This window comes from Grampus griseus, assembly GCF_964374135.1.
Source record: "Grampus griseus genome assembly, chromosome: 5".
Classification (NCBI taxonomy): domain Eukaryota; kingdom Metazoa; phylum Chordata; class Mammalia; order Artiodactyla; family Delphinidae; genus Grampus; species Grampus griseus.
In genome coordinates this window covers 141004934-141029235 of record NC_138998.1, presented here as the reverse complement: position 1 = coordinate 141029235, position 24302 = coordinate 141004934, and the positions used below count along the sequence as shown (strand labels likewise).

Sequence of the window (24302 nt, the reverse complement as noted above, 5' to 3'; positions counted from 1 at the left end):
GGCCAAAGGCCCGGACGGCGCTTCCCCACCTGCTGAGGCGCGCTATGGAATGTTCTCTGCCACCCTGCAGCAGGTCTCGGCCGTTCCCGGAGACCCACATTCCCCCCGCCAGGCACATCCAGCCCCGAAACACCCAATTCCTCAGGGCACCGGAGGAAGCGGTGTCTGAGGGGCACTGAGTTTACCACGTGGGCCCTTCCCCGTCTCCCCTTGACATCAGGCCCCGTATACAGACACACACAGAACCCACACGCCACTGCTCCCCCTCCTCCGTTCTCACCAGAAGTGGGGAGCAGGGCTTGAGCCCCCATCACCCAAGGCCTGGTTCTCCTCTCTGGGCGGACAGGCCGAGGGTGGAGGTGTGTCAGGAAGCCCCCTGGGAGTGCCCGCCCCGGGGTTAGTGGCGACCCGGAGTCCCCTGGGCCTATCCCGGCCACCTGGGCCCCAGGCCTTCCCTCACCCTGCCCGCTCCCCAGTGCCCAGGGCCTAGCAAGGCCTCCTTTGCACTTGGCCTTGGGGGCCACATCCCTGGGCAAGGTTCCAGACCAGGTCCAGGACCGTCTTGCTGGCAGGGCGAGGATGTTCCCTGAGTGGCGCCCGCCGGTCTCCTGGTTCCTGGCAGGAATGTTTGGGGCCCCGTGGGCGGCAATAACCGGGCCCGGGTCAGCGGCTGCCCCACAGGTCTGTTAATAGGTGAACCATTGACAGACACAGGACAGCGGGTCATCCATGGCTGGGCAACAGAGGGTTGCCATAGCAATGCCCAAAACAGAACCCCAGGTCTCCGAGTGTTAGGATGCAGGCTGGGCTCTGGGGGAGCCAGGGTGGGGGGCACCTCAGACGTACACATCCAACCCCAGCTCTTAGAGCAGAGGCGCGGCTGCTGAGATGGAGGCCACGGGGCAGCCTGGCCTGCGGGGGGCATCGCAGACCTCTCACTTTCCTTCACCAAGAAATCAAGGCATCACAGCATCTCCTCACAAAGGGACCTTAGGAGACCGCCCTTCCCTTCACGGCTACATCACCTCAGGTTAAGCCGCCAGTGGCCACGCGGGGCCCCCCCTACCCCAGGCCTCCTGCTGCCTGGCTCTACGTTCCTGAGCCTTTAAAGTGGGCTGGTGCCAGTCCTGCCAACCTCAGAGACTCCCGTCCTGCACCAGGAGGAGTGGTGCACCTGAAGAGCCCCAGCAGGTGAGGGCCGTGTGACTCGGGGGAGTCAGTCCTGGCCGCGGGCAGAACAGTGACCCCTAAAGAGCTGTCTCAGTTCTAAACCCCAGAACCCGCAAACGCAACCGTATTTGGAAAAACCTTACATCTGTCTTTACAGATGTCATTAAGGTAAGGATCGAGATGAGATCATTCTGCATTACCCGAGTAGACCTTAAACCCAATGACTGGTGTCCTTAAAAGGAGAGCAGAGACACAGACGCGGGAAGAAGGCCACGTGACCTTGGAGGAGACAGAGACGGGACGGATGCGGCCACAAGCCAGGGATGCTGGCAGCACCGGGAGCTGGAAGAGGCCGAAGGACCCCACCCTCGAGCCCCCTGAGGCAGCGATGACCCGCCTACACCCCGATTTCACACTTCTGGCCTCCAAATAAACTTCTGTAGCTCGAAGCCGCCCAGTTTGTGGTCATCTGATACGGCAGCCCCAGGAAACCAGCACAGCCCTGCGGGACATGAGCTGCCCACCATGGGAAGCAAGTTCTACACTGGCTGCAGGACAGGCAGTGGAGAGACTCAGGAGCACAGGAGACAGCTGGGATTCACACCCCTGCACCCCCCGGAGGCCAGGCGTCCTCAGACCCTTCGTTTAACTCGGTTTTTGACAGGAAACAAGCAGGAGCGGAAGCAGCAGCCTGGTGAGTCCCCACAAGTGAGCCCAGGAGTGAGCTCTCAGCACACAGCGGCACCAGAAAACCCCAAACATCGCTGTTAGCAGCCGTCGGGAGGAAATCGGCCCCCAGCCGCTCCAGGAACCGTTCCCTTTCATCATCAGCCAACCGCTACCAGGTCAGCGTGGGGCCGCCGAGGTCCCACCTCCCACCTCGGTGCCCCAGGTCTGATTGGTGTCCTTGGCCGGTGCCCGGTGTCCCACCCCCCAACTTAGCAAAACTCCGCAAACCCACCCTTGCGTGCAGTGAGGCTCCGTCTGAAAAGTCTTCAGAAAGCTGCGTGTTGGAGCCAGGTCTGTTTGTTTTAACTGATTTCCGGCTCCTGGCAGGTGGGGTGGGAGTGGGAGTGGGGGGAGTGCAGGAACGTGCTCACGGGCCCCGAGTAGCTGACAGCTCCAGGGAAGGAGCAGGCGCCCCACCCCTCACACTGCTTCCCTGTGACCTTGGGGTGCCCTTGAGCGCACCACCCCACCTCCTCTCTTGCTAATCTCTAGCAGCAGAAGGTCATCAGGTATCTCGAGCCACACAAAGATTGTCAGGTCGCCCTAAGAGCACCTTGATGGGAAATGGTCTGCTGACCAGAGCGCACGGGAGGGTTCTCCTCAAGGTGGAGAAACAAGCAGGAAATGTCTTTGTGTGATTGTGTCTTCAGGTACAAATCAGACACAGAGGGAAGCCAGTGAGATGTAGGAAACAGAGCCTAGAGCCTGCTCGTGTCTGTTGCAGGCACGTGGGGGTGGGGGTGGGTGTCCTCTGTGTGCACGTGTGTGTACATGGATGTGCAGGTGTTGTGCGTGTGTGTGTGCATGCCTGTGCGTGTGCGTGTGACTTGCTGTGTGTAAGTGTGTGTGTGACTTGTTCGGTGTGTGTGTGTGCGCGTGTGCACATGACTTGCTCTGTGTGTGTGCGTGTGCACACGTGTGCGTGTCCTCTATTCAGGTCTGTCTTCCTGACAGCAGTCTGCACACACAGGTGTAGGGCCGGCTCCCCTCCCCTGACCCTGCAGACTCAACCCTCCGCCCGGGACCGTGGGGTAACCCCGCAGCCTGGCGAGCTCAGCGTCAGGGAGCTGACCCCGACGTGGGCCAGGTAGGGGCTGCAGCCTTCCACGGGCCACCCTCATCTGGCCCTGGCCTGAGCGGGAATCCACTTCCCGCACCTCCACTCCCGTGCTGAAGGCCGAGGCCGGTACTGGAGGCAGCCACCGGCCCCTGGAAACAGGTGCAGGCCTCATCCCTCAGGTCCCACCCCTCGGGCCCCCCTTCAAACTGAGGCCTGACACGTAAGCATGAGCCTCTGGGTGTCAGCCCGCCTCCAGGCGGCCACATGCAGCATGTGGCTGGCGGGACCTCTGACCCCGTGATCCGGCCGCCTGTGTCAGGCTCTGGGGCCGCCTGCCCAGCCGAGTCCCTTCCTGGGACGTGGCAGGACCAAGGCTGCTCTGAGAGTCTTCCCAGCAGAGGCCGCGGGGGGCCCGGGAGGCCGGTGGCCTGGGAGGGCTGGCATACCACGTCATTCTGTGTGGGAAGAGGTCCCGCCAGAGCCGCGGGGACCCCCCCAGCACAGCGCTGGCCTGCCAGGCAGAGACTGCCTCTTTTTCAGATGATTTTGCAAACGAGAAAATGAAACAAAAACTGCTTATTATAAAGAAATACCACTGGCTCCCTTTGGGGCTTTTTGTGTCTGTTTCAGTGTCCCCTGCTGGACACTGGCTTCCTGGGTCAGGATGGGGCCTCCCAGAGCGCTGCGTGGCCAGCGCAGCCCACACGAGCGAGGCCCTCTGCGGATGTGCGCTGCGGTGCTTCCCGAAGGCTGGACCCCTGGAGGTGACCTTTGAGACAAGATCCGCGCCTCCTTCCGGCGAGGTCTTGGCGGCCAAGGCAAAGCCTCTGCTGCCATCTGGTGGTGAGTCTCGGAATCGCAGGTGGTCATCTGGGAACTGGACACCCCTGGGAGAATCTAGCTCACCACCCTCGTGAACCGGTAAGGATGGGAATCTGATACTCAGAGGGCTTGATAAATCTGCCCGTGTTCACGCAGCGAGCCGCCTGCAGAGCAACCAGCCTGGCTTCCTCAGCGCCTCCTGACTTACTGGTTAGGGGTGGGGGTAGGGGTTCCGAGGTAGGGGTTCCGTGTCCCGCCTTTGAGGTCAGGCAGAGGGGGTGGGTCCTGGCCAGGCCCTCACCGATGGGGAGCACCGGGCAAGGGACTCAGCCTCCAAGCCTGGGTTTCCTCCCTAACAGTGGAGCCTGTTACAGGCGGCTGGGCGGCTTGAGGGCTGCCAGCTGCCAGGGCGGTTGGCACAGTGCCAGGCACACAGTAGGTGCTCAGTGAATGCCCTTGCTGCTGCCGCTGCTGCTGAGGAGGACCCAGAGATCAATGCGACCTGAGCCCTGGGATGGGAGAGGCGGCCTCCAGCGAGACTGCTCTCCCTGCACTCGCCCCACCCATGGAGGCGACCACTCTGGCGTGTCCCGGATTAGCCTGGTCGTAGGTGTCTCTTGGAGAATTATGGGACACACAGACTCCTGGACTCCAGCCCCACACGGTCTGATTTGCTGGGTCTGGGACAGGGCCCAGGAATCTGTATTCGTGCAGCACTCTGGGTGGGTCCCAAAGGCTGACAGGTTTGGGGGCTGCTGACCCATCCCACCTTCATGGTTCTGGTAGAGGGGACAGACACGTGTCCTAGAGCGGGCAAGGCCAGGCTCTGGTGGCCCAAGACTGGGCAGTGTCCCCCCCAGGAGAGATGTGACCAGAGGTAGACCCTTGTCACCTAACCTGGGTGAGGAAGGGCCGGCAGGCAGAGGCACAGCAGCAGGCGGTGGGGGCCTGGCACCTGCACAGGTGATGAGCTCCAGGCCCTGCATCAGTAGACGGACACGAGCTTGGGAGGAGCTTGAAGGGAGGGGGAGCAGACGGTCCTCTGGGTTCAGAAGTTCCTCCTGCAACAGCCCGAGGGACTGATACCAGTGGGAGCACCACAGTCAGGGATCTGGTGGCTGTCAGATCCCAGAGCGCGGCCGGGCAGCCACAGCCCAAGCTGTGCTCCCTGCTTTGCATCAGTGTGGCCTCCGGTTCGGCAAGCGTCAGGCAGACTCGCCCTCAGCTCTGCAGAAGACGGTGGTCAGCTGGGTGCCTGCGCAGAGTCCGTGTAACTTGGCTGACAGCAACCATGGTGGGTGGGCCGTGCGGGGAGACTGTTCCAGAACAGACCCTAAGACGAGGAGGCTCGGACGCCAGCTGACATGGCAGCACCAGATGGGCGAAGGCCACCGGGATGCAGGCTGGGCCTCCTGGGCCCAGGAGGGGCCGACCCTGGCCCTCTGTCAATGGCCTCAGGAGCTGGTCGTGCCCCAGAGTCCCGGGCATCTCCGAAGGTGCAGAGCAGCCGTGGGCCAGCCCTTGGGCCCCTTAGCTTGAGAAACACCCAGGCAGGGAGGAGAGCAGAGAAGGGGCGTGTACCGCCCGGGGGCCCTGGGAGGACAGCGGGACGAGGCTTTGCTTCAGGAATCCAGGCAAGGTGGGGTCTCCCAGCGAGCTGCCATCAGGGAGTCCTCTCAGCTCCCTGCCTGGGCTTGGCCCCAGGGCTCTCTGCAAATCCCCAAGGAGCTCCATCCCGGATTCCCTGAGCCGGCTGCGTGACCTCACACCCCTCCCCAGAGGGCCAAAGTCTGCGTATTCAGGTCTGCATTAGTCAGCTCGAGCCGCCGCGAGGAATGCCGTAGACGGGGAGGCTTAAACAACGGAAGCTCATTTTCTCACGGTCCTGGAGGCTGGAAATCTGAGATCAAGGTGCCACAGGCGTGGCTCCTCTGAGGTCGCCCTCCTGGGCATGCAGACGGCTGTCCCCTCCCTGTGACCCCCTTGGTCATCCCTCTGTGTGTGTCTGGGTCCTAACCTCCCCTCCTTGTACGGCCACCAACCCTATGGGGTTAGGAGCCACGCTCATGACCTCATTTTAACTTATTCACCCCTTTGGAGACCCTCATCTTCAAAATAGTCACATTCCAGGGCTTCCCTGGTGGCTCAGTGGCTGAGAGTCCGCCTGCCGATGCAGGGGACATGGGTTCATGCCCCGGTCCAGGAAGATCCCACATGCCGTGGAGTGGCTGGGCCCGTGAGCCATGGCCGCTGAGCCTGCGCGTCCGGAGCCTGTGCTCCGCAACAGGAGAGGCCACAACAGTGAGAGGCCCGCGTACCGCAAAAAAAAAAAAAAAAAAGTCACACTCTGAAATGCTGGGGGTGAGGACTTGCATATGGATTTGGGGATCACAGCTCAGGCCGTTACCAGGCCTGGGCAAGAACCACAGTGAACTCAAGACCAGCAGCATCTAATGACAGGTCAGTTCTGGCTGCAGCCAGACCGACAGGACCCCTCAGCCCCCCAGACCCGGTGCAGTGATAGGCCAGGCTGTACAAAATGGAAGGCGGCCTCTGGGGTACCCGGGAGGCACAGGGACCTCAGAGACTCTGATTTTCCAAAGTACCTGCCCAGCCCCCTAGTGCAGTGGCTGTTTACGCTGCCTACCCAGGGCATGCCCTTCTCCACGGGTGTGGATGCAAAGGCAGGGCGGCGGCAGGGGGGCTTCCTGTTGGAAGGAGCCTGGGGGGGGGGGTGGAAAGGAGTCTGGAGAAGCTCCCACGGGGTGAGGCCCCTTCCCTAGACGGGGCCAAACCCAGAGTGACCCCAAGCTACAAGGGCGCGTGTGTGTGTGTGTGTGTGTTCTCACACTGTGTGTTAAGCAGGGCTCACTTTTGGAAATTCTCCCATGTGCCCTCCCTGCTTGCTGTCCAGTTTCTCCCGGGAGGAGAAGCCTGGGCACCACCACAAGGAACATCCCGCTGGGCCCCATCAGGGCGCCCAGGGCCCCTGGCCTCCGCTGCCCGGGAGAGGGCCCTCCACATGGCCTGGCAACACCAGCAGTGCCCGTCCAGCCGGGACATCCGCTCGCTTCCCACTCCCGGAGGCCACATCCGGCCGCCCACTGCCCTCTACATGGTCACCGCGCAGCTGGCAGCCCCTGGCTGATCGCCCACCCCCTGCTGGCTCCCCCGGGAGGCTGCTTGTCTCCTCCCATAGCGGGGGAGTCTGGGCACACAGCACGAAGGCCGCCCCTCTGTGTGGGGAACACTCAGACCTGGTTGCCAGAAACCCCCGAGGGCCCCGTGCCTGTTTCAGGAAGGGGGAGCCAGAGTGAGGGGGGCCCCCAGGGTGTGGTACCTAACAGAGATGGACACTTCTGATTTCCGGGGAGCAAAATCCCAAGGGAGCTGGGACAGAAGTCCCCAGGGGGAGGCCAGCCGTCAGGAAATCCCCACCTGGCACCCCAGTTCCCACACAGGGTTAGAGAAGCGAGCCCAGATCCTCTCCCTCCCAAGTCCCCCGCCCCTCCCCCCCTCCCTCCATCCCTCGGGGCTCTTGGAGGAGTCCCTCCTTCCTGCACCGGGTCTGGGAGCCAGGAGGCGACCCGGTCACTTAGAGGCAGCCGGGGCTGAACAGGGACAGGCGGACCAGTCTCCCCCGCCCCTTCGTCTCTCGCATCCCCATTGTGGGTCCCCTCGCGCCTTCTCCATTGCTCTCCAACCGACCCCCCCCGCCACGAAAATAGTACGGCCAGCACACAGCAAGTTGCTTGTGTCACCTGCTCTTTATTGACTGCCACGGGCTGCCTTCTCATGGGTGACCAGATGCCCTAAGAGCGGCACTACATAGAGAAGGGTTGGAGGGGAGGGGGTCTGAGAGGTGCAGCCTGCAGAGAGCCCGGGCGCACGGGAGCCCCGCCAGACGGATCTCACGGCACCTGGCTCGGCCCCGGTGAGGGCGCCTGCCACCAAGGGCTGAGACGCACCTGGCTGGCCCTGGAGACCAGAGGCCACCCAGAGATTGCTCAGCGAGGGGTGTTCTCTGACCTCCCGGCCAGCCTGGACGGCCCGCAAGCCCGGGAGGATGGGGATGCCGTCTGAGAAACTGGGATGGCGGTCACTTCCACCGACTGGCTGGTGTTGGAATCTGGATCACTCTGAGGTCTGAGCACCTCAGGCCAAGGCCCCGAGCTCTCCAGGCTACTCTCTCAAACCCTCATGCCCTCGGAGAAAAGGAAAAGGAAATGGAAAAGGGGGAGGCAGGGGAGACAGACGCCCCACTTTCTAGGGTTCCCCTGGAGGGATGGGTGGCGGGGCCGCAGCGGGTGGCAGCCGAGGCCGAGGCCGAGCTTAGGAGGAGGGCGCGGAGCTGGGCTTCTCCTCCCGCGACACGGGGATGGCCCGCTCGCTGTGGCCGGCATCCATGCCAGACGTGACCTTGGGGCCGGAGAAGGTCAGCATGCCGTCCGCAGACAGCGAGCAGGAGAGCGCGGACTGATCCACGTTGGAAGGCAGGCGGTAGCGGCGGTGGAACTCGCGGGAGATGTAGCCGTGGTCATCCTGGGGGGCCGGGGGAGGGCGCAGTCAGAGACGCCGCCACAGTGGGTGGCGGCCACCTCTCACAGAGGAGGGCATCCTGGACCGCACGAGGGTCAGACCCACGATACCCTCACAGGGCGTGGGCTGGACCGTGTCCAGGGCTCTGGGACCGCGCTGCATCCCTGCGTACAGTCTGGGCTTGCCTGGGGCCCCTGGCTCTTCACGATAATGTCACCCCACCGTCGTGTGAGTGGTCCTGCCCCTGGCCCGGCCCTTGGGTCCAGCTATCCCTGCACCTCTGGCCTCACAGACTGCTTGGGCTCAGGTCCCTGCCATCCATCTAGCTGAGTCAGAAAGCCATGCCTCGACGTTCCCTTCTCCTGACGCCCTGGACCCAGCTTAGCCCCTGGCCCGACTCCCTCCCCTCCAGGTGGAAAGACCCAGAGCCTCGGCGTAGTGTCCGGGCATCTCCAGGGGCCCAGGAGGGGAGAACAGCAGATGCAGCGGGGTCTCTCCCCCGCCTCCAGCTTCCCCACTACTGGACAAAGCCCTGATCTCTGAGCTGTCCTGGCTGGGCCCCTGCCCCCTCGAGATAACGGGCTCCGGGCACTCGGGCTCCGACACGAGTCAGCTGTACCGTCCTCCCGGGAGAAGCTGGTGTGAAAACCTACGTGGCTTGGAGCTCGCTCCCTTGGTGCTGATGTCTCCTGGGGTCTTTCCTAATCCCACCCCGTCACCCAGGGGATTTGGACAGAGCCCGGGATGCCGAGTAGCTCCTGAGTGGGGTTCCCCACAGGCCCCGCCGGCCGTTCACCTGCTGCCCAGGCCTGCTGCGGGCCCGGGGCGGCCTCCTGTCACCAGGACGGGGCCTCGCTCGGGGGTGCAGCCCCTCCCTGCGGGCCCAGGCTCACCTGCCGCTCGTTGTGCTTGCCATGGATTTCCACGAAGTCCTCCTGCACCTTCACCGTCAGGTCCTCGGGAGAGAAGTGCTTCACGTCCAGGAAGATGACAAACTTGTCCCGGTCGGATCGCACCTGAAACCAAGTGTCCGTGTGGGTCTCCACGGGGCTGCGGCTCAGGGAGGGGGGTGGCCGGGGCTCAGTCCCCAGTCATCAGAACAGAACCTGCAGTCAAGGCTCTAAGCTCTCCGTCCACGTGCCCGGGGGGCAGAGGGACCTGGGACTCAGGCCTCTGTGGCCACTGGGCTGATAGCCGGAGCCCGGGGCTCTGCGGCCGCCTGGTGGGTGAGGGGCTGCCTGGGTGATGGGTGTGGGCTGCGCGGCCTGTTACACATTGGTTGGTTGGCTGCTTACGTGTTGTTTGGCTGGTCGGTGGGACTGAGCACTTGGAATAAGGTCGCGGCCCTGGGGCTCTGCCCGCCTCTCTGTGAACAACCTGGGGCTTTGTCTCTGCACACGGACGTGCATGTGACATGCCGGCAGCCTACGCAGGCTGCCCAGCTCCTCGCACAGAGACTGCTTTCGGCCGCCTCCCCTCCCACTCCCCTCGCTGGGGACGCTCCCTTGGGCTCCGTCGGCCCCAGAATGGTCGGCGTTTCACCAGCTCCGAGCAGGCCTCTGTGTTTTAGGCAGTGGTGGCCCCTGGCACCTCCAGAGCACTGGACCCTGGGAGGGAAGGCCGGTGGGCTGCCTTGCCTGCCCTCGGGGCCTGGCCTTGGGCGCCCGGGCGAACTCGGGAAGAGCCCACACTCCGCAGCTCCATGGCCGCAGAGGGCTTCAGACAGGAGGCCTCCTGCCAGACCTCGCTGCTGGAGGGAAAGTGCAGCCCCAGGCCACACAGAGCTCCGTCCACCAGCGCCCGTGCCCTGGGCTGTTCCGGGGGCTCCCGGCACATGGAGGGACGGCACCAACCACATACGGGCCGTGCGCTGATGACAGGCAGCAGGAGGGCTTTTCCTCCCAGCACCCCGGGGGCACGCGAGGCTCTGCTGCGGGGTGGTCTGCCTGGCCTCTGTGCGTCCAGGACGGACGAGGTGGGCTGAGGCGGGAAAGTGGCCCCGCGGCGGTCACCAGCCGCTCCATGAAGCAGGGCGCGGGCACGCAGCGCAGGGGTGCCACGTCTGCCCCAGGGCCGGCCCTCACAAGCCCCCGCTTCTCGCCCGGCCACGGCCCGGCCCCCGTGCAGCCGCAGGAGGAAGCAGCGCGCAGCGGGTCTTACCTCGGAGATGCCGGAGTCCAGCACGCTGCGAAAGAGGGACTGGCGGTAGTAGGGGCTGATGGTGGAGGACAGGAAGGGCAGCAGGTCGTACTCGAAGAGTCCCTCGCCGAAGAACTGGTCGAAGAGCCGGCTAGGGTAGAAGGGGCCCAGGGCACGTTTGAACCAGGGGTGCTGGATGGCGATGTCCATGGTGGGCGCGGACTCTGCAGGGACCCGGGGCCGGCGGGGAGTCAGGACAGGGGCCTCTGGGCAGCGCACTGAGGACCCGGGGCGCACGCCCTCCTTATATACGGCGGGACAGAATGGAGGCATCAGGGGGATTTGTCTGGAAGGCGTGAGCTCAGGAGGGAGGCCGCCCAGTCAGCAGAAACGTGGGCTGGGCTGAGCGTGCACGACTCCCAGCCCCGGGCTGCAACGCTGACAGACCAGAGCTTGGGGCGCCAGGGGAACGGCGTCCCCAGGGGGCTTCTCTGTGCGTGGCTCTGTGCCCCCCAACACTCAGCAGGTGCTCAGCAAAGGCTCGCGTCTCCCCTTTCCTGGGCGGGGGTGCTGTGTGCCAGGTAGCATGCCCGTGTCTGCATATGTGGTGCCCTGTGACCTCACGGCCACCTTACGAGAGGGAGCTCGTACCCCTGGTTCACAGACGAGGAGAGTGAGGCACAGAGGCTAGACAAGTGGTCCCCGAATCCCACCGCCACAAGGCGAGGCTGCATTGTGTTTCAGAACAGAATTACCTCCATGACCTCTTCCTGATTACAAACATTATACGTACTTGTAAAAACTCTCAACAAAGACAGAAAATGAAGAGAAGAAACTAGAAAGCGCCCGTAATTCCAGCACCGGGGGGCCCTGCTGTGGCGTCTGTGTGCATCCTGAGGGGGGGCAGGTTTGGTTTTACAAACATGGAAACCCTGCATCCTGGGGTCTCCTCTGGACACCATCCCTGAGAAGCTCGAGGCCTGGGAACAGACAGAGCCAGGGTCCTTAGAGCAGGTGCCCTGCCCCTGTTACTGGCCTGGTAGCTGGTTTGCTCCCGTCTCTGTGGCCCATCAGCTATGGCCCAGGATGCGTTCCGGGGGGACCGGCCACAGCTGGGGCACTCCTGGCTTTAAGGCTTTCATACTTTTCAGTGGCTTGGCCTCCGGGAACCTTGCACTAACTCACCAGCCCCTCCACACCCGCAGCACAGGGGGGTGCCGGACCCACGCCCTACCCGAGCCAGCTTTTTCATGCACAGTCCAGACGGTGAGATGCTTCTAATTCACCCTGCGTCTCCCCAGGTCCTCGTGCAGCTTCTGACCAGCGTCCACCTCCTGTTTGTGGGGTCAGTGCATCTTCAAAGCACTCAGGATCTTTGCAAATTTACCTCCAAGCCCTGGGCTTAGTGGGCCAGGAAAGAGTACTCACCCTGTACCTAAGTGGGATTTTGTCTCACACACCTAAGAAGCAACTGGTGTCAAAAGTGGGAATTTTGGCGCCTCCCTCACACAGCCCCTCCCTAACTAGCGGTGCACAGTATCAAAGCCCACCTCCCTGCCTTTCTGAGCACCTGTGATGTGCATCCAGCCAGTGGTAAAGGGCCCAGAAAAAACTGGAAATGCCAACCTTTGCCCTGCAAGTCTACGATTTCGGCAGGTAATTCCCTAGGGTGTCAGGCAACAAGGGCCAAACCAGGGGGCAGATAATCAATACTCTGAGGGGTGGAGGGCACTCTCCCTGCCCCAGGCCTGCCTGAGCCCACACTGATGGTGACCTCATGGTTCCTTGCAGCCACCCTAAATGGCATGTAGGTGCCAAACCTCCCCCACTTCATAGAGAGGGAAAGTGGGGTATAGAAAGGTTAAACAGGTCACTTAGCATGGAGGAAGGGGAGGGGGCTCTAGCGCAGGCTGCCCACCCAGGCTGGGAGTCAATCGGGGAATGGGCAGGGCTGTGGGCGACCCCACACAGCATGGGCTGCCTGCTCCTGGGCGTGGGACAGGGGGAGGAAGGGGCACAGGCATCCAGCTGGCTGCTGAGGAGAGAGTCCAGCTGGGCCAGGCACATGGTCCGTGCGGGCCAGGGCCACACTGAAGCTGCAGACAGAAGGCAGAGGCAGCAGTAAGGGTCCTGTCTTTATGTACAATTTGATATTTTGTTCATCATGGACTTTTTGCACCCATTTTGATCTGTTTAAACATCACATTAAGATGTGATGTACCCTGCTGACTGCGTTTGGTCCCTCTGACACTTGGTACGTTCTCACCTGCACCTGGCTGTCCATGTGGTCCTTCAGACACACTGGGTCTGCAGGCAGGGGCGGCATACAACCTCGGCCCACGGGGTGCACGGCCCAGGGTAGCTGAGGGTCCGCCAAGGTCCTTCAGACACGTAGGGATGCCCAGGCACTCACCCATGCCCCCGACCCGTGGGCTGCAGCCAGCGGGAGCCCAGAGCTGGCCTTCAGAGTAAGCCAGCAGCAAGGTGGCAAACCCAACCACGCAGGCCCCGGACAGGGGGCCCAGGATGGCCGCAGAGCCCTCGGGGGCCTTTCCAACCCAAGGTGACGGTGCTGTACCAGTTTCCTGCAGCTGCTGTAACAAAAGACCACAAACTTGGCGGCTGAAAACAACACAAATGTATTACCTCGTCGTTTGGAGGTCAGAAGTCCCAATGGGTCTCACTGGGCTCAGATCAAGGTGTCGGCAGGGCTGGTCCCTCCTGCAGGCTCCAGGGGAGACTCCATTTCTTGCTTTTTCCAGCTTCCAGAGGCTGCCCATCCCTTGACCCATGTTCCTTTCCTCTGTCTTCCAAGGCAGCCGTCACATCACATCCCTCTGGCTGCCCCCCTCTGCCTCCCTCCAGTAAGGACCCTATGATTACTGAGCCCACCCGGGGAATCCAGGATCACTCCCCCAGCCTTACAGTGTGCTCTTTAAGGAACCTTATTTCCCCCCTTGCCATGTAAGGTGACACATTCACTGGTTCTGGAATCAGGGTGGGGAGGCCATTAACCACGCGCTGCAGGGAGGGAAGCACTGTGATGACAGGCGCCCTCCCTCGGGGCAGTTGGAGGGACCCTCCACTCAGGAAATGCCCACCACTAACGGCCAATACGAGCTCACGTCACTCAGAGCCACCACCTCGTTCGGGTCAACTTACATCTCCGTCAGGTGTCTGAGCCCTTCCAACTTCCTCTCCGGTTTGCTGACCTCGCCTGTCGGCCAAACCTGTGGCTCACACGCGCCATGGCAGGCGGTCCAGAGCTCTGCAAAGTGGCCACAGGGATGAGAGGTGATGCGGGATGGAGTGATGGGCGACCGGCTGTTTCCAGCTCACCTGTGTGAACTCACCCTGCCTCACACCTGACCCCACACAGCCCAGACCCTCCCACCCTGGATTCTTGGAAAACAAGACCCTTTTCCTCCGGGCCTGGGTTCCTCCTTGAACTCACGGCCATGTGCTAAGGGTTGCGCTGTCTGCATCTGCAGAGATTTAAAACAATAACAACCACCCAAAAGTCCGTTCTAATCATGCAGGTGGAAAATACGCCTCCTCTTCTGTTAGTCTGAGGTCTGAGCAATCTCTACGTAATAATACGGTCCATTTTCCTTATTGGAGGGAGTGATGTCCTATAAAGTCGCCGTGAACAGTGAGCTGGTAACTACGGAGCCATTTCTCCCAGGGGAACACAGGGTCAGGTCCTACCAGCCTCTGGTCACAACATTTGCATCAGTCACTACGTGGGCAACAGAATCTTCATCGATCGCTACGTGGGCAGCATCTTCACCGATCAATACGTGAGCTTCTTTGGTGTGTGTTTCTGTACAAACACAGCTAATGTCACACGTGTGGTTGATTCGTTGACACTGAACACACGCCAGCAGCCCCATAACTCACTCCTGTATCGAAGCTCACCTGACACATGTTTTCTCCGGGGAGGCACATCCCAGCCCTCCTGCACTTGGGACACTAGACAGCCCTTCCCACTGTGCTTGGGACCATGCAAACAGTGAAGCCACAAAAAGCAGAAAAATTGGGGAACGGGATACTAAACAGACCCTGGAAAGGACGCTGGTTGCAGCACGAGCTGAAACAAGCAGGCGGAGCCGCCCTGTCACCCTCGGCTGGGGACGTGCACGTCCGGCCACTCAGATATTTCACTTCTGCCGCTCTGCTCAGTGAATGACTGTGAAAACGGCCGTGAGCATGGATTTGAGGTCAGATTTCACAGAGCAGATATTATGGACTGAATTGTGTCCCCCTCAAATTCTTATGTTGAGGTCCCAACCCCCAGTACTCAGAATGTGAACTTACTCGCAGAGGGGTCTTTTAAAGAGGTGATCAAGCTAAAATCAGGCCGCTAGGGTGGGTCCTAGTCGAATCTGATGGTGTCCTTATGAAAAAAGGACATGAGGACACAGACACACACAGGGGAAGACCTTATACAGGAGGGGGCTGGTGTCCTTATAAGGGGGGAAGAGACACCAGGGGTCCCCAAACACATGAAACACCGTGTGAGGACACAGGAGAAGACGGCGTCTACACGCCAACAGGGAGAGGCCTCAGGGGTTCCAGCCCTGCCCACACCGAGATCGTGGCTTCCAGAGTCCAGACTGAGAAATAATTTCTGTTGTTTAAGCCACTCGTGCGTGGTTCTGTGGTGTGGCAGCCTGGGCACCTAACGCGGGAGACATCCTCAAACGCGGGATCCGCAAATACAAGGAGAGCCTGCATGTGTGTAATGTTCACATAAGCAGAGTGTTCTTTCTTCTCCTTCTCTAAACACGCGCTAAGTGGAGATCCCCCGGAGAACTCACGCGACACGGCCAGCTCGAGGCTAGCCCGCCCTGCTCCGTACCTTTGCTCTGGAGCTCGTTTCCAAGGTCGGGAACTGCTCAGGCTCCCGGGGCGCTTCTCACCTCCAGCCTCTGACTTCTGTGCTTAAACACAGGGCTTCAGGTTGGCAAATGACAGCCCACGTGAACACTCAGCCCCGGAGTTATCCCAGTTCTGTCATGCTGTGTGACTTCTCGCACTTTTATTGCGTGTTTAAAATATGAAACTGTGGGCTTCCCTGGTGGCGCAGTGGTTGAGAGTCCACCTGCCGATGCAGGGGGCGCGGGTTCGTGCCCTGGTCCAGGAAGATCCCACATGCCGCGGAGTGGCTGGGCCCGTGAGCCATGGCCACTGAGCCTGCGCGTCCAGAGCCTGTGCTCCGCAGCGGGAGAGGCCACAGCAGTGAGAGGCCCGCGTACCACACACACACACACACACACACACACACACACACACACACACACAAATATATATATATATATATACATATATATATATACATATATATATATATAAAACTGAAACAGAGCACAGGCTGTGAGGTGTGATGTTTCAGTGCAAACGATAGTTCTCAATGGAATATTTCACTGATTTTGAGGAATATCTTTAAGATTGAAATATATTATATTTTATTGTTAATTGCTTGTTTTAAAGAACAAATCAGGAAACTCATGATTATTCATGATTATTCCCTGATTACACTGGAAATAACCGTCTCGTGTGGAGGAGGAGGGTCCCAGAGTGACCTGCTCTGGGTGTCACATGCGCCAGGCACACCAGTGGCCTTGAGCTCTCTGCTGGCATCCCAGGAGCATCTTGCAGATCTGCAACAGTGACGTGGGCCCCGCAGCTGTTCAGGGCAGACCTGAAGCCCACCGTACACGCCCCGCTGCCTGCAGCTCTCCAAAAGCTCTTGGGTGGACACACACACGGAGCCCTTTGGCCAGGACCTCAGCTCTGCCTCTGTGAGCCCCAGGCTGCAACCCGCTTGGTCACCAGCAGCCTTGGGACCCCCCGGGCGGAGAGGATGCAGGCGGAGTTCACACCAGCATGTCACAAGAGTGAGGTGCCGCCCTTCCCTTCCTCTCGGTGGGAGGGTCACCTGCTAAACCAACCTGGGGCAGCGGCTCCGGCGCCACAGCCCTTAATGGCCAGACTTGAGCTCTGAGGACCACACAGCCCCATGGACGTCCCCGGGTGCCCGAGGCCCCTCTGCACTGTCCTTTCTATCGTTCCCACACACAAAGGAGACTGTTGACGAGGAGATGCTTTCTCGAGAAGGTCTTTGTGTACTAAGTTTTTAGAAGAGGATTGATGAACCCTGTGGTGTTCATTCTATTTCAAATAACATTGCTATTATAAAAGTGATCCGTTGTCATTCAGAATTTGGATAAATCCAATAAACCTAAAAGTGGGGGGAATACCCATAAGCCTACCAAACCCCGGGTATTTATTACAGACTGTCTCAGAGGAGATGGCGAGTCTTCCCCATTTTGGTTGTTTGGCTGTTTATCAGGGTCTTGGGAGCCGACCAAAAAGTTGTGCCCGAGGGAAGCCGGAGCCACAAAATCCCAACGACGTGCTCCTGAGACGTGGAGGGGCCAGCGGCTGAGGACGCCCCAAGGGGAGGGGTTCTAGGGGCCTGACCACCCATCCTCTGTGTGACAAAGACGCCCCCCTCATGTCTGTGCAGGGACCCCCGCTGCCCTCGCGCTGAGCCCTGAGCCAGGGCCCCCCGGCGGCACCCTGCCTTGTGCAAATCCCTAGTGACCAGGACAGCTGTGCTCCAATGCTCCCATCCCTCCAGCCTGTCCTGGAGACACCAACAGAGAGCTTCCCACCCGGCCCCGCCATGGCATCTGGAAGGCCACAGAGCTGACCCCAAGGCCACCTGCAGCGCAGGCGAGGGAGCAGAGGGAGTGCACAGGTGTGTGTCTGACCTGGGCCAGGTCTGTGCAGGGACGGCCCCAGAGCTCCCGCCTGGAGAGCCTGGACCAGGTCCACGGGGGCCACAGCGGGGGGTGGGGGGCGGGGGCTGGACCCTCAGCTCCCAAGCACGTGGCTCTGTGTGTGAGTGTCTGTGTGTATAGAAGGGGTGCACTGTGTGCCTGTATGTGTATGTATGTCTGTGTGTGTGTGTGTCTGTATGCGGGGTGCATGTGTGGTATGTCTGTATCTATGTGTGTGTATGGGTGTATGTCTCTGTGTGTGTGTGTCTTATGGGGGGTGCGTGTATGTGACTGTATGTGTATTATGTCTGTGTGTGTCTGTAAGGGGGGGCTGCACAGGTGGGGGGGGGTGTCCGTATGGGGGGTACGTGTGTGTGTCTTTGTGTCCGTGTGTGCTTGTGTGTATGTCTGTGTGTGTGTCTATATATCGGGGTGCACATGTGGTGTGTGCTTGGGGGAGCGAGAGCCCCAGTCCCTGAGACCATCTTTCGCTAACATCTAAATGGATCGGGACCTGTCGGGAGTTTGGTACAGGACGTTGGCTAAAGCCCTGCGCCGGCAGGAAGTGAGGCTGGAGGGTGAGCCCCGGAGACGCGCCGGCCCCTCCCGCATTGTCTCCGTGGCGGGTCAAGCCTGATCTCAGCAGTTTTGCACCCCGCTGCACACCAGTTGAACGCCGGCCCTCCTCACACAAAGGCTGGTATTTGCTTTATCTACAGGATTCCCGGACGTCAGCAGTCTGCAGGCGCAGTCACAAAGCCCCGGCACCCCAATTTTCCACACCAGGGCCCAGCGGGGCTCACCCACGAATCTGCCCAACTCAGGCCAACAGGCATTGTTGTGGGTCAGCGGGCTGAGCCCTCGCTCGCCCCTGACCCTCCGTGAGGCCAGCAGGCTGGACAGACCGTCAGTCCCCTGCCCACACCCACTGCGGCCCCAGGGAGGGACGGGAGGGCCGGCCGTCCTCCTCCAGCCCCTTCCAGGACACCGGCATCGGCAGACCCCGCAGAGGCCCCCCAAACACCGCCTGAAGGGGAAACGAGCAAAGCTGGGGCCTTGAGACAGTTCTGTTCCAAACACACCAGGTCGTGTTTGACCCAGTGGGTCACTCACTTCTGCCCACGACACTTGGCATTTTCAATAATTTTTGTCATGAGAGTAAAGTACTATTTCAGTGAGTTTATTCTTGTTACAAAATTTTTCATACATCTAAAAAGTAGAAAAAACGGTACAATGTACCCCCACATACTCACCAGGCAGATTCAACAGTTGCGAGGATTTGGGCCCCAGTTGCTTCATCTTCTTTTTCTTTCCTAAACTATTTTATTTTATTTCTTTAATTTTTATTTTATATTGGAGTATAGTTGATTTACAATGTCGTATTAGTTTCAGGTGTACAGCAAAGTGACTTAGTTATGCATATACATGTATCTATTATTTTTCAGATTCTTTTCCCATATAGGTTATTACAGAATATCGAGTAGAGTTCCCTGTGCTGTAAAGCAGGTCCCTGTTGATTATTTTATATATATATTAGTGTGTGTATGTTAATCCCAAACTCCTCATTTAAAGCAGAGCCCAGACTTCCTGTCATTTCACCCCTACATACTTCAGTAACTTCTCTTAAAAGATGAACATTTCCTTGTATCAGCACAAATTCCATTTCATATTTGATAGTCATCATTTCTCGGTATCATCTAACACCTGGGCCCTAATCAAACATCCTTATCATCTCAAACATGCTATTTTACAATTGATTTCTTTAAGTCAAGACCCAAACCTAATCCACTCCCTTCTTTGGTTGTTGGGGAGGTATGTTTTTTCCAAAGGTTTTTCTGCATTATGGAGAAGGTCTCATGTGTTTTCCTCATTTGATCTGTTAAATGGTGAACCATATAGATTCACTGTCTACTGTGAACCAATCTTCCAAGGCTGGAATCAATCCAGCTGAGTTGTCTTAACCCAGGCTTCCCAGAAAACCAAGCAGGGGCAAAGCGTGGGTATTAATACTTCACTGGGAGGTGCAATCCCAGGGAAGCAAAAGTGGGGAAAAGGAAAGTGGGGAATGAAGGGATGCAAAGAGGGTGTGATATGGTACATGATATAGAATAGGATAGGATAGGATAGAATAGAATAGAATAGAATAGAATAGAATAGAATAGAATAGAATAGAATAGAGTAGAGTATATGGTGGTACTCTCTGGGGCTGGCAGCAGCTCTCACAAGAGCACAGCTGGTATAAACTCAGAACAGAATTTAACTGCCGGTTACTTCCCGTGTCATCGCTCTCATGGGCCAAATCTACCTCAAGGGGCACTAACTCCCTGAATTTCTGACCTGTCTTCCCTGGGCCCCTCTGGGCAGCCTCTGGAGAGCCCAGCCCCTGATCGGGGAAGTCGGCCTGAGGGCCAGAGCTCCCGCAGCCCCACTGTGTGGAGATGGGGGCCCAGGCCCAGCCTTGCCCCCTGGGCTCTTAGGAGACGGCCAGTGGGTTTATACGTTTGCTTAGTATGTTTATGACTTTGCATCTATGCTTCGGATGCAACTGGCCCATAATCTCTCTTTTACTCTCCTTACCCGGTTTTGATAAAAAGGTTATGATTCATAATAAAATGGGGGACAGGGTCATGTTTTCTATTTTTCTTTTCTCTGGAAGAGTTTCCTTAAACGTTGGCAAACTCACCTGTAAACACCTGGGCCTGATGCTTTCTATTCTGGGGACGTGTTTTCTACCTATTCAATTTTTGTAATTGTTACAGAGGACTTCCGATTTTCTATCTGTTTTTCCCTGAGTCAGTTATGGAACTCGTGGTTTCCCTTCTTTTTACACACAGTTTTGTGTAGGTGTCCAGAGTCCCCGGCATTAGGAGCTCCTGCTGGGCATGGACTGCACCTCCTCTGGGCCCCATGAGCACGACGGGGGGCCCTGCCCCTTTTCATTCCTCCTGCTGTGTACTTAGGTCCACTTGCTTTTTTCCCTTGTTCATCTGGAGAGGTCTGTCAATTTTGTTTGGTTTTTCAGGAATCCGTTTCTGGCTTTGTGGTTTTCTGTTGCATCCGTTCCTGCACCTATTATTATATTCTTCCTTCTGTGTTTTCCGGATTTACGCTGCTATTAATTTCCTTAACGTTACGTGGTTACTTAGGTATTTGGTTCTTCCCTTTTCTTCGTCTCTCGTGTGGGATATCAGCGTCCCCATCCCCTCAGCTGCATCTCGCAGGAGTCGGCGGGAGAGTCAGGCGCATGTGGCGGCAGCCGCGCAACCCGGGAGCCCAGCACACCGCCCAGCTCATGACACTCAAACGAAGCGCGAAGCAGGCCAACCAGAGGAGCCTCCGTGAGACCCCTGGGCCTGACTGGACGCCCACTTACATGTTTACCTTGATTCCACGCTGACCCCAAAATGCTCGGAGGCAGGTAATGAGGACTCAAGTCCTGGCATCCGCTCTGTTCAGAGGAACTAGCAATTCTGGGGGAGATGCTGAGAGGAAGGGAGAGGCCTTAGGAAAAGGCCCCGTGACAGTGAACTTAGCCACCCTTCCATCGGGGTGAGTTTCCTATTTGAAGAGCGTGTGTGCACGTGTGAATAGCAAACGTTTCCCCATGTTGTCCCCACGCCTGGGGTGGACTCAGCGCTAGCATGAATGACGCTGCAGTCCCCATCCACAGGGCGGGAGCCGAGGCACGTGGATACCAGGAGGCCCTTGGGACCCACAGGCGGGCTGTGTGTCTCGTGGTCCCAGCGTAAAACGCTCTGCTTCTCTGGATCAGTTATGCCTCTCTTACGCCAGTCATCACAATCGGATAGCCAGAGCTCACGCCACCCAAACCTTCACTTGACCTGCCCAGACTTTTCGGTGGACAATCTTATCGTTCCCTCCACCTGGATGGGAGCGATCGGGCGGCCGGCAAGAAGCAACATGAGCGGCTATCGGCCTGGCCGCGGCCGAGGGGCTGCGCGCGGCTGTGGACACACGTGGGGGCTGGCACTCAGGGATGAGAGGAAGCGGGCACAGGGACTGGGCAGCAGCATCCCAGGGTCAGCATCCGGGGAGGGAGGACAAGGCCGGGCGGTCAGCCTCTGTTTCCTGAGCCACAGACACAACTTCCCTAACCAGAGACTCTACCCCACTGACTTCACACGGCAACCAGATGTAAAACGGGAGAGGAGTGTCTGCAGCTCTGTGTCTGCTTAGAAGAAGGAGGTGGTCAGCCACGCACAGCATCTCCCAGCCTGGACGCTGCACCCAGACAGCGGCCCTGACCCCTCCGTCTCTGTTGACACTGTCACGGAGAAGCAGTGACACAGGAGGGGGTCTCTGCCTGGCCCCCCAAGAGCAGACCCTGAGGGAAGGTACAGGTGCTGGTCCCTTAGCCAGGGGTGTCGGGGTGGGGGTGGGGACCCAGGAAGCAGAAGTGAGGCAGGGCAGTGAGACAGGAAAGGAGGGAAGCCAGTAAAGTGTCCCCTGATGAGAGGGGCGCTAAGGCGGGGGGCTGGGGCTCAGGCCCCAGGGAATCATGTAGGATACACATCAGTATCTCCCCCTGACTGCGGGACAGAGCCGGAGCATTTATCCTGACACAGCCCCTCCTGGCTGAAGGCTGCTCCTGAGGACGTCGACTCTGGGAGTTTCAAATGAGCTGAGTGGATGCGGGGGCCCTGAAAACAGAGAAGCAGGGGGGCATGCCCACCCCCCAAATGGTCCCTTAGCTGCGGTGGGTTCACAGGCTGCCAGGGGTTCTGGGCAGGGCAGCAACAGGATCCACCAATGGTGTGAACAGTCAAGGAGTTAAAGACCATGAAAGAGACCAAACCAGGTGTGTAAGTCAGGGCTCTCCAGGGAAACAGAACCAATAGGATGGATGGATGATGGGTGGATGGATGGATGGATGATGGATGAATAGATTGATGGATGGATGATGGATGGATGGATGATGGGTGGATGGATGGATGATGGATGATGGGTGGATGGATGATGGGTGGATGACGGGTGGATAGATTGACGGATGGATGGATGGATGGATAGATGGATGGATGGATGGATGGATGGATTAGGAAACTAACACACCTCCCATACCTGACTCTTCAACAAATCTTGTCACTTCTCCCTGCAAAGATCATCCAGAATTCACCTACCCCTCGCCAGCCCCCAGCCCCCCATCTGAGACGCTACCACCCCTTGCCTGCTTTTTCGCAGCTACATCCTCACTGGGCTCCCCATTTCTGTGCTTGTCCCCCCAGAAGCTCTTCACCCAGCGGCCAGGGTGATCCCTTAAAGTCACATAGGCCACTCCTGTGCTCCAAACCTTGCTGACTTCCCGTCTCACCCGAGCAAAAGCCCAAGTCTTTACCATGAACTGTGATGCCTTTCAGGTCTGGCCTCACCCTCCCCTCATTCCTGAAGCTCCAGCCACGCTGGCCCCTGGTTGCTCAGATGTGCTGCTGCCTCAGGGCCTTTGCACCTCCTGCCCCCTCTGCACAGAAAGTACTTCCTTCAGTTTCTGCATGGCTGGTTTACACACTTCCTGGAGGTCTTTACCCAAAACCACCTTGTCAGGGACAGCTTCCACTGTGACGTTGTCATCGTCCACTGCAGGCAGAGCTCAATTCCCCACTCCTCCAACTTGCTGCTTGGCATTGTGACTCTCTCTGGGTAATTAAGTGTGAGTAGACATAACTTTGGCCACATCCAACTGGAGGCTTTCGATGTGCTTGTGTGGTTTGACCCTGCACCATGAGAAGAGGATGTCCAGTGACCACTGCTGCCTCAGCCTGAACCCCAGCAGAGAAACACCTGGAGCAGACCTAAACCTAACTTGAGGCCTGAAGCAGAACCCAGCCAAACCACAGGCTCACGAGCAAGAAATAAATGTCTATGGTTGTAAGTTTGGGGTGTTTGTTACGCCACATCACCACAGCAGTAGCTGACGGATACACAAGGGCTTCCCCCTCCCAGTTCAATTGTTTCTCAACACGCATTATTCTCTAACGTGCATTATATGCACCTTATTTATCTTCATTGTCTGCCTTCCCGACTAGAAGGTAAGCTCCATGAGAACAGGAATTTTCACCTGTTTCATTCACCACTGGATCCCCAGCGCTCGACAGGAGGCACTGGGCAAATATCACTGAATGAGTGAATGACTATGATGGGTCTGACACTAGAGCTAAGTCCTGGGTGCACGGGGAGCATATAAGGGGACCTGTAACCCAGCCCTGGAAATCAGGGCAGTCCTCACAGAGGAAGCAACAGAAACCCTAGGTGGCCAGGTTGACCTACCAGATGAAGAGTTCCTGGAGATTACTCCTGTCCCCAAAGTGAATGAAACCACTGGGAATAGGTAGGGGAGGGTGACATTAACAAGGAGAGAGGGAAAACGTAAGATTCCGTGTGCATTATCAAAGGGCACTCATCGGGCCGTCCGTGCAGCCAGGAGTAGCTCTCTCCCATGTCTACGTCTACGTGAACACTGTGAAGTCAGAAGGTGACTACACTTTCACGAAGCACCTACTGTGTGCCACACCAATTGAACACAACTATGAAAAGGACAGTCCCTGCCCTCAGAGAGTTTAGAGTCCCGTGGGAGAGACAGACATGCAGACGGCCTATCAGTCATGGAGAAACAGAAGCAACAGGACAGAGACGTGGGTGGCGAGTCCAAAGTCTGCAGGGCAGGCTGCTCAGCTAGAAACCCGGCAGGAGCTGATGCTGCAGGCTTGAGGCAGAATGTTTTCTTGCCCAGAAAGATCTCCACTTTGCTCCTAAGGCCTCTCAGCTGATCGAATGAGGTCCATCCAGATTCTCTGGAATAATCTCCTTTGCTCCAAGTCCACTGAGGGTAGATGTTACCCACATCTACAGAACACCTTCCCAGCACCACCTGGGTTACCGATGACTGAATCTCTGGCATCTACCTGATGCACAAAACTGACTGTCATGTGCTGGTGACAGTCACACTACAAGGTGAATGTACTTAATGCCACAGACCTATACACTTAAAAAAATATTTTTAATCACGAGATTTTTTTTATTTTTAAATTTTTTAAAATTAT

General features: G+C 58.4%; 1 protein-coding gene across 2 annotated transcripts; it reads right to left on the bottom strand.

Annotated features, from left to right (window-relative positions):
• Positions 1-8113: 8113 nt before the first annotated feature.
• On the bottom strand, positions 8114-10792 carry CRYAA (crystallin alpha A; the record flags this gene model as incomplete). 2 transcript variants are annotated; one of them, XM_082654804.1, is made up of 3 exons in its annotated part: positions 8114-8323; positions 9214-9336; positions 10481-10792. In XM_082654804.1, 3 exons carry the CDS (start codon positions 10790-10792, stop codon positions 8114-8116), a joined length of 645 nt encoding a protein of 214 aa, XP_082510930.1. The 2 variants fall into 2 exon arrangements, with proteins under 2 accessions (XP_082510930.1, XP_082510931.1); XM_082654805.1 differs by having other exon boundaries at positions 10430-10669.
• Positions 10793-24302: the final 13510 nt, after the last annotated feature.